The sequence below is a fragment of the Camelina sativa genome, chromosome 20 (genome assembly GCF_030686135.1).
Source record: "Camelina sativa cultivar CO46 ecotype springtype chromosome 20, ASM3068613v1".
Taxonomy (NCBI): Eukaryota; Viridiplantae; Streptophyta; class Magnoliopsida; order Brassicales; family Brassicaceae; genus Camelina; species Camelina sativa.
In genome coordinates this window covers 604,820-618,884 of record NC_141899.1, presented here as the reverse complement: position 1 = coordinate 618,884, position 14,065 = coordinate 604,820, and the positions used below count along the sequence as shown (strand labels likewise).

Here is a 14,065-nt window from a genome sequence, read left to right as displayed (position 1 = left end):
CAATTGTCGTCAACTGCGGTTAACCTCCGTTAAATACTAAAAAAAACTGTGCCTTTCTTGAGATAGATGCCCATGAATCGTCTTTTGTAGCCATGAATTCAAATTCACCGGTCAGTCTGGTGAATTTCGACCATTTAACATGTCCTTGAGTTAAAATTATACATGTGGGATTCTATTTCTGGTTACATAGCTTTATCCCGTTAGTTGTTCGTTATCAATCCTGAACAACCCGAGTAATGTATATTGCTTCATTCCCACAGCTTACGGCTCCCTTTAAACACACCCTTCTCTTTTCGGTAACAAGTTTCCACTTAAAACACACCCTTATCTCTTCCTCTCCAACTTTGCATTCCTCCCAACAACTTTCTTTTGGAATCTGACATTTTGAGACCTCAAACCACTACCCGACCGAAAAATGTTATGAATCTAACAACTAAAACCTGCACTTGACCAAACGATGAGTGATACACTGATGCAGCAACTAAATTCCAAATTGGTGAACAATAACATTTGCTTCAGGACATACAGTGCAATCAAAAGACTAGGCTAATCAACACAGACACTTTCATCAATATGCTTTGCTTGAGATAGATGCATTCTTACGTTTTCCAACAGTCACAACTCGGAAGAACCCCATATTTTGAAGAACAAAACTACAGCGTCTCTGTGAGATGTGCTATCAAGTCCCTTTGTAAACAATCTTGCAAAATCAGAGCCGAATTTAACAAGTTATAATCTTATCAATAAGTGGTAGAAAAGTGAAATTCAATATTATAAGACTGTGAAATTATAGTCAAACTAACCTCAATCAAGATCTGACTAATGATAAAAACCTTGAACCACTCCGCATGTTATGTAGATATACCTGCACATCGAAACATAACAAAGTAAAAAATTAAGGGACACGAATTTGAAATATTTGCTAATTGAGGGGGAACCAAGTTGTAATCATGAAAACCACAAAGTTTGATCATGATTGCAATTAGGAGCATACCGATCTCAGTTTGGCCATTATATAGCCACGGAAGACCTGCAATAGTATCGTGTTTTAGAACAAAGACATGACAACAAATTTCATCATAAAGTCGTGAAGTAAATAGTATTAATAGGAACTGAACTGCAATAGTATCGTGCTCCATGAACTGACCAGTACTCAACTTTTATAATCTAACAACTACATATATCTAGGAGACATCGTGACTGAAGGTATCAAGAGGAAATAAATGGCCCATTCATGACTTACCATTGCTTAACAGAGCAAAATAAGCTCGTTGACCACTGCATTATGCTATAGAGCCTTATGCAAAAGAATGGATTCCTGAAAATACGTGGGAAAAAGAAGATGAAATGAGTCAGATTAACTTAACAACCCCACTGCATTACTGAAATCTCTATGGTAGGTAAAAATCTTGCATAAACAGAACCAAAGGGGGAATGTGAACATGCTATGATCTAATTACTACGAATGATATTTGTAATTGCTAAAAAAATACTGAAGTTCAATATTATCAGACTATGAAATTAAAGTCTAACTAACCTCAATCAAGATATGAGAAAACCTTGAACCTGGAACCATTACTCATGTTACGTAGCTACACCTGCAAATAGAAACAACCAAGAGCCTAAGTTCCAATTCGGTGAACAATAACATTCGCTTCAGGACATACGAGTAAAATACCAATATTATCAAACGGCGCAAACTCAGAAGAAACATAAAAGAAGGACTTACAGTAGAAGATCACATACCAAAGAAGAGACGAAACTTGTGTATACGAAACTTGTGTATGCGTCTTCGTGTGATATGCTATCACAAGTCCCGTTGCAAACAAAAACAGAAGCAAAAAACTAGAACGTTAAGTTAAACTGGAAAATAAACCATACCTGAGAAACATTGACATGTTTAAAAGCAATTCCTGAAGCTTCCACAATTTGTTTTTGTTGTTGAGAGAGCAAAACAAGATCCCATCATAATCTCATTCCTTCAAGCTTTTCTGTAAGAGAGAAACAAAATACAAAAAGCATATGATCAATCATAACCAAGGGGTTGATGCAAAATATGACATAAGAGAAATCCTGAAAAAACATGATATTAAAACACTGAAGCCATACCTGAGAATCGACAGACACTGCAAATTAAAGCAACTTCGTGACTTAAAGATTGGGAAATTGAGCGGAAGGGGATGATAGAGGTATTGGGTCAAAGACACCTATATAACTAGAAGAAACAGTTTGATGTTGCTACCTTTTTGGTACTGAACCTTCTTCATTCTTCACACCCATAAGCATATCTTCGATCTGCACAAAAATAGAGAACTAGAAGAAGCTTCCTTAATATATCTTTTAAAGTCTAAATTATAACAACCAGCCATAGTGAAAACAAAAAAATCTGAGATTATACTGGAAAATGGTTCTTTTTCATACCTTAAACTTAGCTTCAAGCTTTTTAACCAAACCTGCAAAACGAAACATAAATCTGAGATTCTTGTTACACTGTTGATTAAAAAAATGAATAAAACACAATATACCTACTTCTGGACTCCATTTAGCTCAGTAGAATCTTGGGTTTTGCTTTAAATTCTGGTGCCTTGTTGTTCAACCAAAAAAAAAAGGATCATTGGTTGAGGGAGATAGAAAAACTTGAAACAGAACAAATTAAAGAAAAGCAGAGGATTTTAAGATGACTTACAGTGAAGTGGATTTTACCATCATTTGGGTCAACAATTCAGCATCATCCCTAATAATATCTCCATCATCTAGAATTGACGCGAACGTATTGAGTGATTGTGAGTAATGAGTCTGACTTGCCTGACTTGTTCGAAAACATCAATGGAGTCTTTGCTACGACGATTGAGCTTCTTCTCTATACCAAAAGATTTTAGTAATTCCTCACAACACCAGGATCACTAGTCATGTCAGATTTGGAACTAGCAGGAAGCAGATCACTGAGAAAAGAAAAACAACCACATAAGTATAAAACAATAAGGTAATTGAAGTGTTTAAGATTTGTTGTTTAAACTTGATACCTGGGCAGATGCAGTCTCTTTTCATTGGCATTTAGAAGCTTCGAGTAACAACATGACACAAGCTAAGAAAACGAGGATAGATAATGATCAACTGGGCTCAAATTGCTAGATCTCCAGAGACGCATCATGATAGCTCAGCTAAGATACATTGGCTAGATCTTCAGAGATACATCCTTTAGAATAAATATCATGGGGGGAGTGCAGAGTTCGCAAGACATCGATCACATCCTGCAAAAATAAAAACAAATGCGTTGTGTCAAGTTAATATAATTAGAGAATGTGGCCAATGATTTAGTTGTGAGTATTCAACCAAATCACACATCACCGTCCTGACAAAATACTTACCAGATAAGTCCCCTCTCAGTGCTAAACCTTCATGCTTTCGTACGTCCTTGAAAAATATATGATTCATCGTCCTGTTTTTGGAATACACACCAACAGCCACAGAGGCAAACCTGTTTCGTCGTTTCACCACCCAAAAGAAAGAAACAACAAACCCATTAGTTTATTAAGATCCCCACATAATACAAACACGAAACTCTTATTTAAAAAGCAAAACATAGACACCACCTCTCTAATAATAACAGAATAAAAAAAATATTCAAACTCGATTCAATAGGGTTTAAGAAAGATACATCTGAATTGTGTTGGCTCTCTCTCTCTCATCGTGGCCTTGTGATGGCTTTTGATTTTTTGAGGAATGAGATTGGTAGTGCTAACTACGTTATTAACAATCATTTCCCTGCAGTGAAAAGAATCAACACATTAGAAACAAACTATAAGCAAGAGGAACAGCGCCGGCGGCAAGACAAAGACCTATCTATTACCTTTTTTAAAGGACCAGAGAGTGAGTGATGAGCACAAAATTTTTAACATTAGCTTCAGGACATAAGAGTGAGATAACCAATCAAATTTAACAAAAGGTGAGAGCTCAGAAGAAAACTAAAAGAAGCACTTACAGTAGAAGATCATATACCACATAAGAGACGAACATTGTGTGTGCGCCTTCGTGTGATATGCTATCACAGGTCCCATTGCAAACGAAAACAGTAAGATCCTGTAAAATACTGAGATAAGATCAATCATGCAAAAAACTAGAACGTGATGTTTAAAAAACTAAAAATGAACCATACCTGAGAATCGACATTGACATGCTTGCCAGCAATTCCTGAAAGCTTCCACAATCTGTTTTAGTTGTTGAGAGAGGAAAAAAAGATCTCATGATAATCTCATTCCTCCAAGCTTTTCTGAAAGAGAGAAACGAAATAGAAAACGCATAAGATCAATCATAACCACGGGGATGATGCAAAATGTCTTACCAGCAATTCCTTGAAGCTTCCACAATTTGTGTTGGTTGTCTAGAGAGCAAAAAAAGATCCCATCATAATCACTACTAAGATCGGTGCTAAAACATCAACAATTTAACTAGACCTGAGGATTGTCAAGTAGCAGTACAATAACCTTACTTAGCACTTACAATCGCAATTCTTGAAGCTACCATAAGCCAGAGGGATGAATTCTAACGATATACCTGCCTCAAGAATTTAAAGGATCAAACAGTGAGTGATAAGCACAAAATTTTAACATTAGCTTCAGGACATAAGACTGAGATAACCTATTAAATTTAACAAACGGTGAGAACTCCAGAGAAACATTAAAAGTAGAATGAAGAGCTTACAAAAACATTGCCAAATATGTAGAGCTGAGGAGTCGTGAATAAAGAGAGAGAGAGAGAGAGCAAAAGCAAAACATGAACATGAACAGAGAGCAATCCGTAATCATGTGGGTAGTAAATCAAAACACAACTTAAAGCAAAGTATATAGTGGGAGTTACCTACGTAATGGGTAGAGCATAGATGGCAATCAGCTCCAACATTTTGAATTGCGCCTTCACCACCCTCGTCCAGGAACCATGATAGCTTCACGTTTAGAGTTCTTGTTCCCAGTAGCTAGCTACATATAATACGGATGCACCTGTAACAAGAAAAAAAGAAAGAAAAGATCACTCATAACCAAGCGGTGTTGAATAATTATGTTATAAGAAAACCATAACATGATGCTAAAACATTTTTAAAAATCTTAACCATACCTGTGAGGACTGTCACGTAGCAGTACAGTAACCTTCTTACCACTTACCAGCAAGCAATTGCAGAGAGAAGACCTGCATATAGAAGACAACGGACAAAACACAGTGAGTGATATGCACAATTTTGAGGAGGCAAGTAAAAAATAACACAGAGCCCAAGTTCCAATTTCGGTGAACAATAACAATTCGATTCAGGGCATAAGATAAATAGTAAGATACTACCAATCAAACGGTGAGAACTCAGAATAAACATAAAGTAATAAAATTAAGAGCTTACAGTAGAATGATACAAAATACCACAGAAGAAACGAAACCCTACTGAGTGTGTGCGTGGACGATGTGCTGCTGCTCTTCCACAAGTCCCGTTGGAAACACAAAAACAAAAACAATCCGAGTCCTGCAGTAAAATAAATAGAGACGTCAGAGAGGAAATTTAACTAGAAGACGAACAGTTGAGTTGATGATACCAATTAATTTATCAAACGGTGAGAGAACTCAGAAGAAACATAAAGAAAGAAGAACTTACAGTAGAAGATCAAATACCACAGAAGAGACGAAACTTGTGTGTGCGACTTCGTGTGATATGCTATCACAGGTCCCATTGCAAACGAAAACAGAAAGATCCTGCAAAATACTGAGATAAGATCAATCAAGCAAAAAACTAGAACGTGATGTCCAAAAAACTGAAAATAAACCAAACCTGAGAATCGACAATGACATGCTTGCCAGCAATTCCTCAAGCTTCCACAATCTGTTTTAGTTGTTGAAAGAGCAAAAAAAAAAAAAAATATCTCATCATAATCTCATTCCTTCAAGCTTTTCTGAAAGAGAGAAACGAAATAGAAAAAGCATAAGATCAATCATAACCAAGGCAAAATCTAAGGATTTGAATTGTGCCCTTCACCTCCCTCCCTCGTCCAGGAACCATGATAGCTTCTCGGTTAGAGTTCTTGTTCCCACTTCCCAGTAGCTAGCTACATATAATACGGATGCACCTGTAACAAGAAAAAGAAAAGAAAATAACTCATAACTAAGCGGTGTTGAATAATAATGTTATAAAAAAAAAACCAAAACGTTTTAAGAAACCTTAACCATACCTCTGAGGACTGTCATGTAGCAGTACAGTAACCTTCATACCACTTACAAACAAGCAATTGCAGAGAGAAAGAGGACCTGCATTGCATATAGAGAATATATATAAAGGACAAAACAGAGTGAGTGTGATTATGCACTTCTTAATAATAATAACACAGAGCCCAAATTCCAATTTCGGTGAACAATAAGAATTCGATTCAGGGCATAAGATAAAGAGTGAGAGAGACTACTACCAATTAGAGAGACTACTACCAATTAAAGCCAGAGAGATGAATACCTGAAACACCCAAAAGAAATCAGAAACAAAAACGAACCCTAAAAAGACCCAAGAGAAATCGATGATGAAACCCTAACCGATTGAGATGGGTTACTGAGGAAGATGAGAAGTAGAAGACGAGCGAAGCGAAGCGAAGAGCAGAGATTTTTTTTTGTTGTTGTTGTTTGCGAGAGAGAGACTTTGGGAGGAGCGTCACTCACTCTTCTCGTATATATAGACTTTTCCTTTTTTTTTATTATTATATGGAAATCCATATGCGCTACAAATAGGAAATTCACTAACCGACATGGTAAAAGGTCTTTTGGGCCTTATTTATGGGCTTTCAACATTAAGTAACCCAACATATACCTTAATCCAAATTAATATCACTAAAAAAGTTGTCATTATTTTCACTGGTTTTTGAGATCAATCCAAATCCTCTACGATCAAACAACAACACTTGTAAAAAATTCTCCAATTTCAACAAATTTTTAAACACATACCATTGAGAGAGAGAAATCCAATTTCGATGCTACGGGCTTATATTGAGCCCATTTATGTCATTGCCTGTTGGGTGATTAAAATATTTTTTATGATCGGACGGCTCTTGCTAAAAGCCTGTAAAATTACTGTTGGATGAATCATCTATATGATCCAACGGTTCAGACTGAAGAATCTTTTGCATTAGCCAAAACTGCCGTTTGAGGTAGAAATTACCAGTTTACCACTGATAACGTCCGCTAAATCCCATGTGATTTTGTTGACTTTCCTAGTTCAAATATATTATTATTACCCGCTTAACTATTATTTTATTATTTTTATGATATGATCCTTCCCATGCAATATTAATAAAAACAGATATGACAAAAGAAAAAAAATTTCTGATTTTATAAATTTTTGTTTAATAAATAAATAAACAAAGACTGGCAGTAGCAGACCGAAAATAGTAATAATCAACGACTTTTAGCGACCAAAAAAAACAGAATGATTTTAACCAAGATATAAATTATACCAACAACTAATTAAAAATTATAAACACATCGACCAAGCTTAGCTGTATTTACTATGCATGGAAGAGGGAGAAGGAAAGAAAGAAGAAGAAGAATATCATAAACTACCCAAATTCGTCTTTGTAAGCAGCCATGACTTCGAATCCAGTTGGTGGATTTCTTGAGCGAAAAATCGATGGAAAATCATTTCTCAGATACACATTCTTCTTATCTCAAACAGACACCACAACCGGTGTTGGGGACGACGGCGAGCCTCTTTTCCTCTGTCCTACTTTACGTCTCAAAGTTGTAAAGTTAAAACCATACACGACAGTTTCAGATCAAAGCTTTCTCCCGGTGGTTGTTTCCCCTCTCTTCCCCCGCATGATACAAACCGATGAACAACCCGAGTATATGCTTCATTCCGACAGCTGTAAGGTCCCTGTAAGAGCAATCTCATTGCCCATACCCTTGGGATGTCTGTATCAGTATCAATACCAAAAAAAAAATAATAAACAAATAAAAAGCAGGAAAGAGAATAGATACGGTGTCTTCTAGCAGACCATTTAAGACACGGGATGAGAACAAAATTAATACGTGTCATTTTACTAGTAGCTCAATTATATTAAAAAATTAATATAATTAAAATATTATTTTGTTATTGTTTTAAAGACACGTTAGTGAGTGTCACCGATAATTATGCTCTAAGTTCCACAAAGAGTGTGTACGGACTCCACTTGAGATCAAACACCCTTCCTATCCCGTTCTTTCTCTCCAACTTTACAGTTATCCTTTCGGCCGCGTCTTGGAATGCACACATTGTCAAATACGTATCTATGGCATGTGCTATTATTCTCCTACCCGCAACTTCAGTATGTGTCTGTTTTGTGTGTTCAAGCCTTTACCCTTTCTTATAGATCACCCAAAAAGGCATTCCCATCCTCTCACCTTTTTCCCCAAACATTCTTTCTTACCTTGCCAAGTTTGTAGCCTCATTAAAGATCGTATTCCCACCTATGTTTGTGTTCCATGTGTCTTCGTTGTCCATCAAGATTGTATCTACTTCCCTTCTGTCATTAAAATATCTCGTCACCACCACCGTATCTCTTATACATCCTCTCTTCCATCCGGAACATGGTTTTGCGGAGTCTGTCGTCATAAGGTTGACATTGACTATAGTGCCTACTCTTGCAACAAGTGCGATAACTATTTTGTTCATTCAAGATGCGCCTTGCGGAGAGACTTATGGGATGGGATAGAACTCGATGGAGTACCTGAAGAGCCTGAGATAGTTGTTGAGCCGTTTATAACGATATCTGATGGAATAATACTCCATTTTTCTCACGTCCATAATCTGAAACTCGAGATCAGTAGAGTCTACGACGAAGGAAAGGTTTGTCAAGCGTGCAGCCTTCCGATCTACGAGGGTAGCTATTATTCATGTATGGATGAATGTGACTTCATCCTCCACGAAGCATGTGCAAACGCACCTTGCAAGAAACATCATGCTTTGCATCCTCACCCACTTATGCTAAAGGTCGTCACTAGTGAATATGAAGACAACATAGGACGTTTTCGTTGTAATGCTTGTCAGCGTGAAAGCTGTGGTTTCGTCTATGAGGATTTCAGAGAAAAGAATGGTACTAAATCCATAACAGAGAAATTCCAACTAGATGTACGATGTGCCTCGGTTTCTGAACCATTTGAGTATCTAGGTCATGATCATCCTTTATACCTAGCTTTGAATCCGGAAGAAGAAAAGTCAGCAATATGTCAAATCTGCCAACAAAGTACTGAAGATGAAGATGATGAGTCTTCTTATTGCAGAAAACTAAATTGCATCGAATGTGATTTTGTGATATGCTTCAAGTGTGCTACCTTACCATACAAGGCAAGGTATAAACATGACAAACATTTCCTCAAATTTTACGAGGCGAAAGAGGCAAATGATCATTCAGAGTGGTGTGATGTATGCGAAAGAAAAATAGCAGATTCAAGAAAGAAAGGGTTCTATTCGTGTGACGACTGCTGCACCACGCTTCATATTGATTGTTTGCTTGCAGAAGACATGTATATGAAGCATGGTCACACCATAGCGTTAACTGTGATGGGTTCCCACAGCCATTATAAGAAGAAGCTTCATATTCTTCGCAACAACACTTTGTCTCGGCCATTCTGCCGTAAGTGCGGGCAGCGTTGTGGACAGAAAATAGTTTTCAAATACAAAGAAAAATACGCATTTTGTGCTATATCTTGCCATGATTTTGTAACCGATTACTCAAGAGCTATAAAGTCTTCGAAACAACACTTTATCGGCTACTATCCGAAGAGGAGCCGGGCAGAGCTTGTACGTGATTACTCAGAACCAGACGCTTTGTAATATTTAATCTCTGCATATTCCGTTAATAAGATGTAATGTCATCTTCTTGTTTCTTATCCTCTCCCATTGACTTTGTTTTCACCATTGTTGTTCTGTTATCTTATTTATTATTTTCCTCCTCTGTTTCAAATTTTGGACCTAAGCATATACAGGGTCTTGGAATCTACAATGATGTTCTTGTTACAGATTTTATGATCAGTAAGGATGAAAATGCTTATGTATTAAAGAATTATGTAGTTGAAGATAGTTGAAGAGAGGAAAACAATAATATATCAGTGTGTATTTTAAAAGAGATACAGAATTGTTTTCAAAATTGAGTAACATTTCTGTTTTGTGGGCATTCATACTTGGAGATTATTAGATGAAGTTGTATAGATACAGTATACTACACATGTATTATTGATACAGTATACTGTATTACTGTATAGAGTTTGTTAGATAGTTAGAACATGTACATGGTATTAATACACTTGTAATGAGAGATACACAACTTTCTATCTCTCTTAATAGTAGAGATCGGACGGTTCTCGCTAAAAGGCAAGGAAAACAGTTATGAACGAGAGAGTATGAGAGCGTAAGGATGAATACTCCTCATGATCTGTCGGTCAAGAGTTTTGAGTATCTTTCCAATTTTCAATCGTGTGCGTGACTCGATGGTCAACGGATTAGTTCATTGTGGTGGCTGTGCTGTCCGAGATTCAGACGTTTCTTTCAAGGCCATTAATTACTTAATAATATTCTAAGATCGGATGGCTCACGCGTATTTTCATTTTATATACATGTCAAGCTCAGTAAAGGATATAAACTGCAACTTTCTGTTAGATCACATCTTTTTTGTTTGACCATTTGTAAACGTAAACATATTACTATTAAACGACTATTTTGTCTGATAGAAAATGTGGGAGTCTCAGACTACGCCATGCACATATTTGCTTGTTCAAGATGACAGTAATATAAACAAGAATATACAAAGACCTGAATAGAAAAAATCTATATATAATAGCAAACCCATTTTTTTGTGTCAATTTTTAATCCAACGGATGAGATTAGTTCCAGTTTTAATCCAACGGTTTAAAATTATTAATCGTGTCTTTTCGTCGCACCCCCATCTTTCAAAATTCACACCTTTTAGTCTTTGCATCTTTTTGTTGTACCTCATGGTTTCAAAAATCACATCCATTAATTTTTACACCTTTTAAATCATACCTCTTAGTCTTTGCATCTCTTTGTTGTACCTCCTGGTTTCAAAAATCACATCCATTAATTTTTATACCTTTTAAATCACACTTCTTAGTCTTTGCATCTCTTTGTTGTACCTCCTGGTTTCAACAATCACATCCATTAATTTTTACACCTTTTAAATCACACCTTCTTAGTCTTTGCATCTCTTTGTTGTACTTCCTGGTTTCAAAAATCACATCCGTTAATTTTTACACCTTTTAAATCACGCCTCTTAGTCTTTGCATCTCTTTGTTGTACTTCCTGGTTTCAAAAATCACATCCATTAATTTTTACACTTTTTAAATCACACCTCTTAGTCTTTGCATCTCTTTGTTGTACCTCCTGGTTTCAAAAATCACATCCATTAATTTTTACACCTTTTAATTTCACACCTTTATGTGTTACACCTCTTTGTTGTACCTCCATGTTTCACATCTATTAATTTTTACACCTTTACATTTCACACATCTATGTCTTACATCTCTTTGTTTATTATATAGAAACTTTTCTTGACTACATAAACAAGTTTCGAAAAATTGTTTTCTGAGTACTAAAGAATTGTATTATTGAAGTATTTTCTTAACTTTCAAACATCAATCTCTAATTCAAGGTAATTTAATATTTTTGCTGCGAATGACCTGTAGTGTTTCTCGGTTAGATTATTATTACTGTTAGTCGACACTATTAAGTTCATACATTAATCTTAGTTTTGTTAACTTTTAGTCTCTTCAAAATTTTTAGCCTTTCCGGTTTTCATGTTTTTGCATGGCTAATGCTATTAAGTACGTGTGCCATATTTTTTGCATGGCTAATGTTTTTGATTCTCAATGTGCAGATTTTATTTTTTTAACTTTTTGGAAAAACCAAAACCAAGATACGAGAGGCATGATAATAATATGCAGTGATGCTAGAGCTACGGATAAGCCAAATTTTTTTAACAAACATGGTATAATTATAATTTTATATATGTTCTTATTTTAACCTATTTATTTTTTCTAACAAACATGGTATAAATGTTATTTTTTTCCCATTAGATGTTCATGATCTAGGTTAGTTAACATTTTTTGTAAATAAAGTTTTTTAAAATTTTAGTTGAATTATAATTTCTTATACTTTCTGGGTATCAAACATTTTGATAATATATAGAAATATTACAAACGAGCATGGAAATAGAGAGTGCCGAAGAAAAAGCCAGACATACTTGTGACAACACAAAATCAAATTCTAGAAAGCGTAAGCACGACCAAATGACAAGTCAAGTTAGAAAGAAAAGATCTACTAAAGGTAACTTATTTAGTCTTTGATGACTTTCTAATCTGTATATACAACTTTTTAAAAACATAATGTATAACAGTTACTTTGAGTGGAATCTGCCAAAAAAAAATAAGAAAATGCAAGAAATTTATAAAATTAGTGTTTAACATAGAGAAGAGAACATCAAAAAGTAAGATATTATTATCACCTGTTTCACCACATCGACTTCGTTTTCGCTGTCGTTTATTGAAGAACATGATGGTACCGATTCATAGACATAAGTGGGAAATCAAATAGAAGGGGATGCAGCCTGGATGGAGAGCAGCCGACACGGTGGAATGGGATGGATTGGGAGAGACCAACATAAAATCCTCTGTTCTATATTTTTTTAATTTTCTGAACTTTTGTAGTTTAATTGAATTGCTTTGATTGAATAGCTGATGAGTGTACAAGTTTTTGTCTATATGCATTCTTAGTCTGTTACGTCTTGATTTTTTTTCTTTTCGAAAGAGGAATATGTGATCTGAAGCAAATATTACAAATCCATGTATCAAATGTGTTAGTAGGAAATAAGGCAATCAAGATTAACCCATTAAAAGGGAGGAAAGAAGGGGGTCTTTTGAGGGAAAACGTGAGACCAACATGCATGGAACTGAAAACATTATAGCCAAATATATATCTCTAAAAGTTGTAGCTGAAGAATGTGCATTACTCTATACTAACCAATTAGGTTTGATTGGTCGGTCATATAAAACTCGGTTTTGTACATATCTAAAAGTGAGAGAAAAAAACATCCACAAGCATAAGTGAAATTTTATATATGGTTAAAAGTAATGTTCATAGTAAATCATTTGTATACAAACTCCACTTGCTTACAGCATCGAAATATTGATTGTGATTTGTGAATCAGTAATCTATGGAAAGAGAAATCGCGTATCAAAGTGAAGGGGAAACGAAACTCAATCCAGCCATCTACTCCGATCTCAATCTTCAACCTTCCTTCGACAAGTGGCATTTAGTACTTTCTCGATATAGTAAATAAACCAAGAGAGAAGCAGCCTCATATGTATTTCGATTGATAATGATCAACAACAAAGACAATTTCTAATAGCGATTTAAGAAAGGATACCAATATATAGCACCATATGGTCGGAGACAAACATAAGTGAACTTTTATATATGGTTAAAAGTAATGTTCATAGTAAATCAAGCTCTAAAAAAGGCTAACTTTTGTGTGTGACAACATAAAATATAATAACATTGAAATGAATCTTTGGCTTTTTAATCAGCAGAAAGCAATAGCAAAAAATGAAAACGATCAAATTGATTGAGAAAAGAAAGAATTTAGGATGAATTACAAATGTTAAATTTCAATTTAGGATTTCACCTCCCCGTGCGGCAACGCACGGGTCGCTTTCCTAGTATAATTAATGTGAGATTAACGTATTAACCTTGAATAAACCTTGCGAAGAAATCAGCTACCTAATAGTGTATAGACGCGCATAAGTTAATAAACGACCACTACTACGTCAGTATGCACGTTATTTGGGAAACCTAAGTTTTGAATTCAAGGCGTTACCTTAGTTTTGTATACAAGTTAGCTGTATTTTGCTGTATTAAATATAACAATATTTTGTTCTGTTTTTAAAAGGGAACAATTATTATGTCTAAATAGATCGTGCGAGAGAGTATATAAAAGAACTCAGAAAGGCTATGAAACTTTTTTAGTTAGAAAGATTTTACTAATCAAATCCAATAAAG

At 35.3% G+C, this 14,065-nt stretch overlaps 2 protein-coding genes across 51 annotated transcripts; one reads left to right on the top strand and one right to left on the bottom strand.

The window, feature by feature from the left end:
• Positions 1–34: 34 nt before the first annotated feature.
• Positions 35–6,696, bottom strand: LOC104768400 (uncharacterized). 50 transcript variants are annotated; one of them, XM_087506312.1, is made up of 28 exons: positions 6,207–6,264; positions 5,977–6,104; positions 5,810–5,860; positions 5,636–5,733; positions 5,387–5,506; positions 5,113–5,184; positions 4,862–4,997; positions 4,702–4,725; positions 4,501–4,554; positions 4,343–4,381; positions 4,157–4,208; positions 3,983–4,080; positions 3,851–3,902; positions 3,659–3,765; positions 3,369–3,478; positions 3,024–3,251; positions 2,806–2,942; positions 2,526–2,577; positions 2,422–2,453; positions 2,243–2,313; positions 2,110–2,126; positions 1,747–1,991; positions 1,538–1,598; positions 1,244–1,318; positions 995–1,030; positions 804–865; positions 604–700; positions 35–440 (listed from the first exon to the last, which is right to left on the bottom strand). In XM_087506312.1, the coding sequence occupies exons 7-13, from the start codon at positions 4,875–4,877 to the stop codon at positions 3,856–3,858; spliced, it is 330 nt and encodes a 109-aa protein (XP_087362438.1). In that variant the 5' UTR covers positions 4,878–4,997; positions 5,113–5,184; positions 5,387–5,506; positions 5,636–5,733; positions 5,810–5,860; positions 5,977–6,104; positions 6,207–6,264; the 3' UTR covers positions 35–440; positions 604–700; positions 804–865; positions 995–1,030; positions 1,244–1,318; positions 1,538–1,598; positions 1,747–1,991; positions 2,110–2,126; positions 2,243–2,313; positions 2,422–2,453; positions 2,526–2,577; positions 2,806–2,942; positions 3,024–3,251; positions 3,369–3,478; positions 3,659–3,765; positions 3,851–3,855. The 50 variants fall into 50 exon arrangements, with proteins under 50 accessions (XP_087362438.1, XP_087362432.1, XP_087362436.1 ...); XM_087506306.1 differs by lacking the exon at positions 3,851–3,902 and adding an exon at positions 2,687–2,734 and having other exon boundaries at positions 4,000–4,080; XM_087506310.1 differs by lacking the exon at positions 2,110–2,126 and having other exon boundaries at positions 2,243–2,295; positions 2,530–2,584; positions 2,687–2,942.
• A 755-nt stretch (positions 6,697–7,451) lies between these two features.
• Positions 7,452–9,831, top strand: LOC104772091 (DC1 domain-containing protein). The gene is made up of 3 exons (XM_087506670.1): positions 7,452–7,882; positions 8,493–9,089; positions 9,319–9,831. Exons 1-3 carry the CDS (start codon positions 7,603–7,605, stop codon positions 9,435–9,437), a joined length of 996 nt encoding a protein of 331 aa, XP_087362796.1. The 5' UTR covers positions 7,452–7,602; the 3' UTR covers positions 9,438–9,831.
• Positions 9,832–14,065: the final 4,234 nt, after the last annotated feature.

What these genes read in the sequence shown, in the direction of transcription:
- LOC104772091 (XM_087506670.1), top strand. Translation starts at nt 7,603, where the DNA reads ATGACTTCGAATCCAGTTGGTGGATTTCTTGAGCGAAAAATCGATGGA. An exon ending in TATGCTTCATTCCGACAGCT is followed by an intron (nt 7,883 to 8,492) that starts GTAAGGTCCCTG and finishes GTGTCTTCGTTG; the next exon opens with TCCATCAAGATTGTATCTAC. An exon ending in GGATTTCAGAGAAAAGAATG is followed by an intron (nt 9,090 to 9,318) that starts GTACTAAATCCA and finishes GATATGCTTCAA; the next exon opens with GTGTGCTACCTTACCATACA.
- LOC104768400 (XM_087506283.1), bottom strand. An exon ending in TTCCTGGACGAGGGAGGGAG is followed by an intron (nt 5,861 to 6,013) that starts GTGAAGGGCACA and finishes CAACTAAAACAG; the next exon opens with ATTGTGGAAGCTTGAGGAAT. An exon ending in GTGGTATTTGATCTTCTACT is followed by an intron (nt 5,507 to 5,635) that starts GTAAGTTCTTCT and finishes ATTTTACTGCAG; the next exon opens with GACTCGGATTGTTTTTGTTT.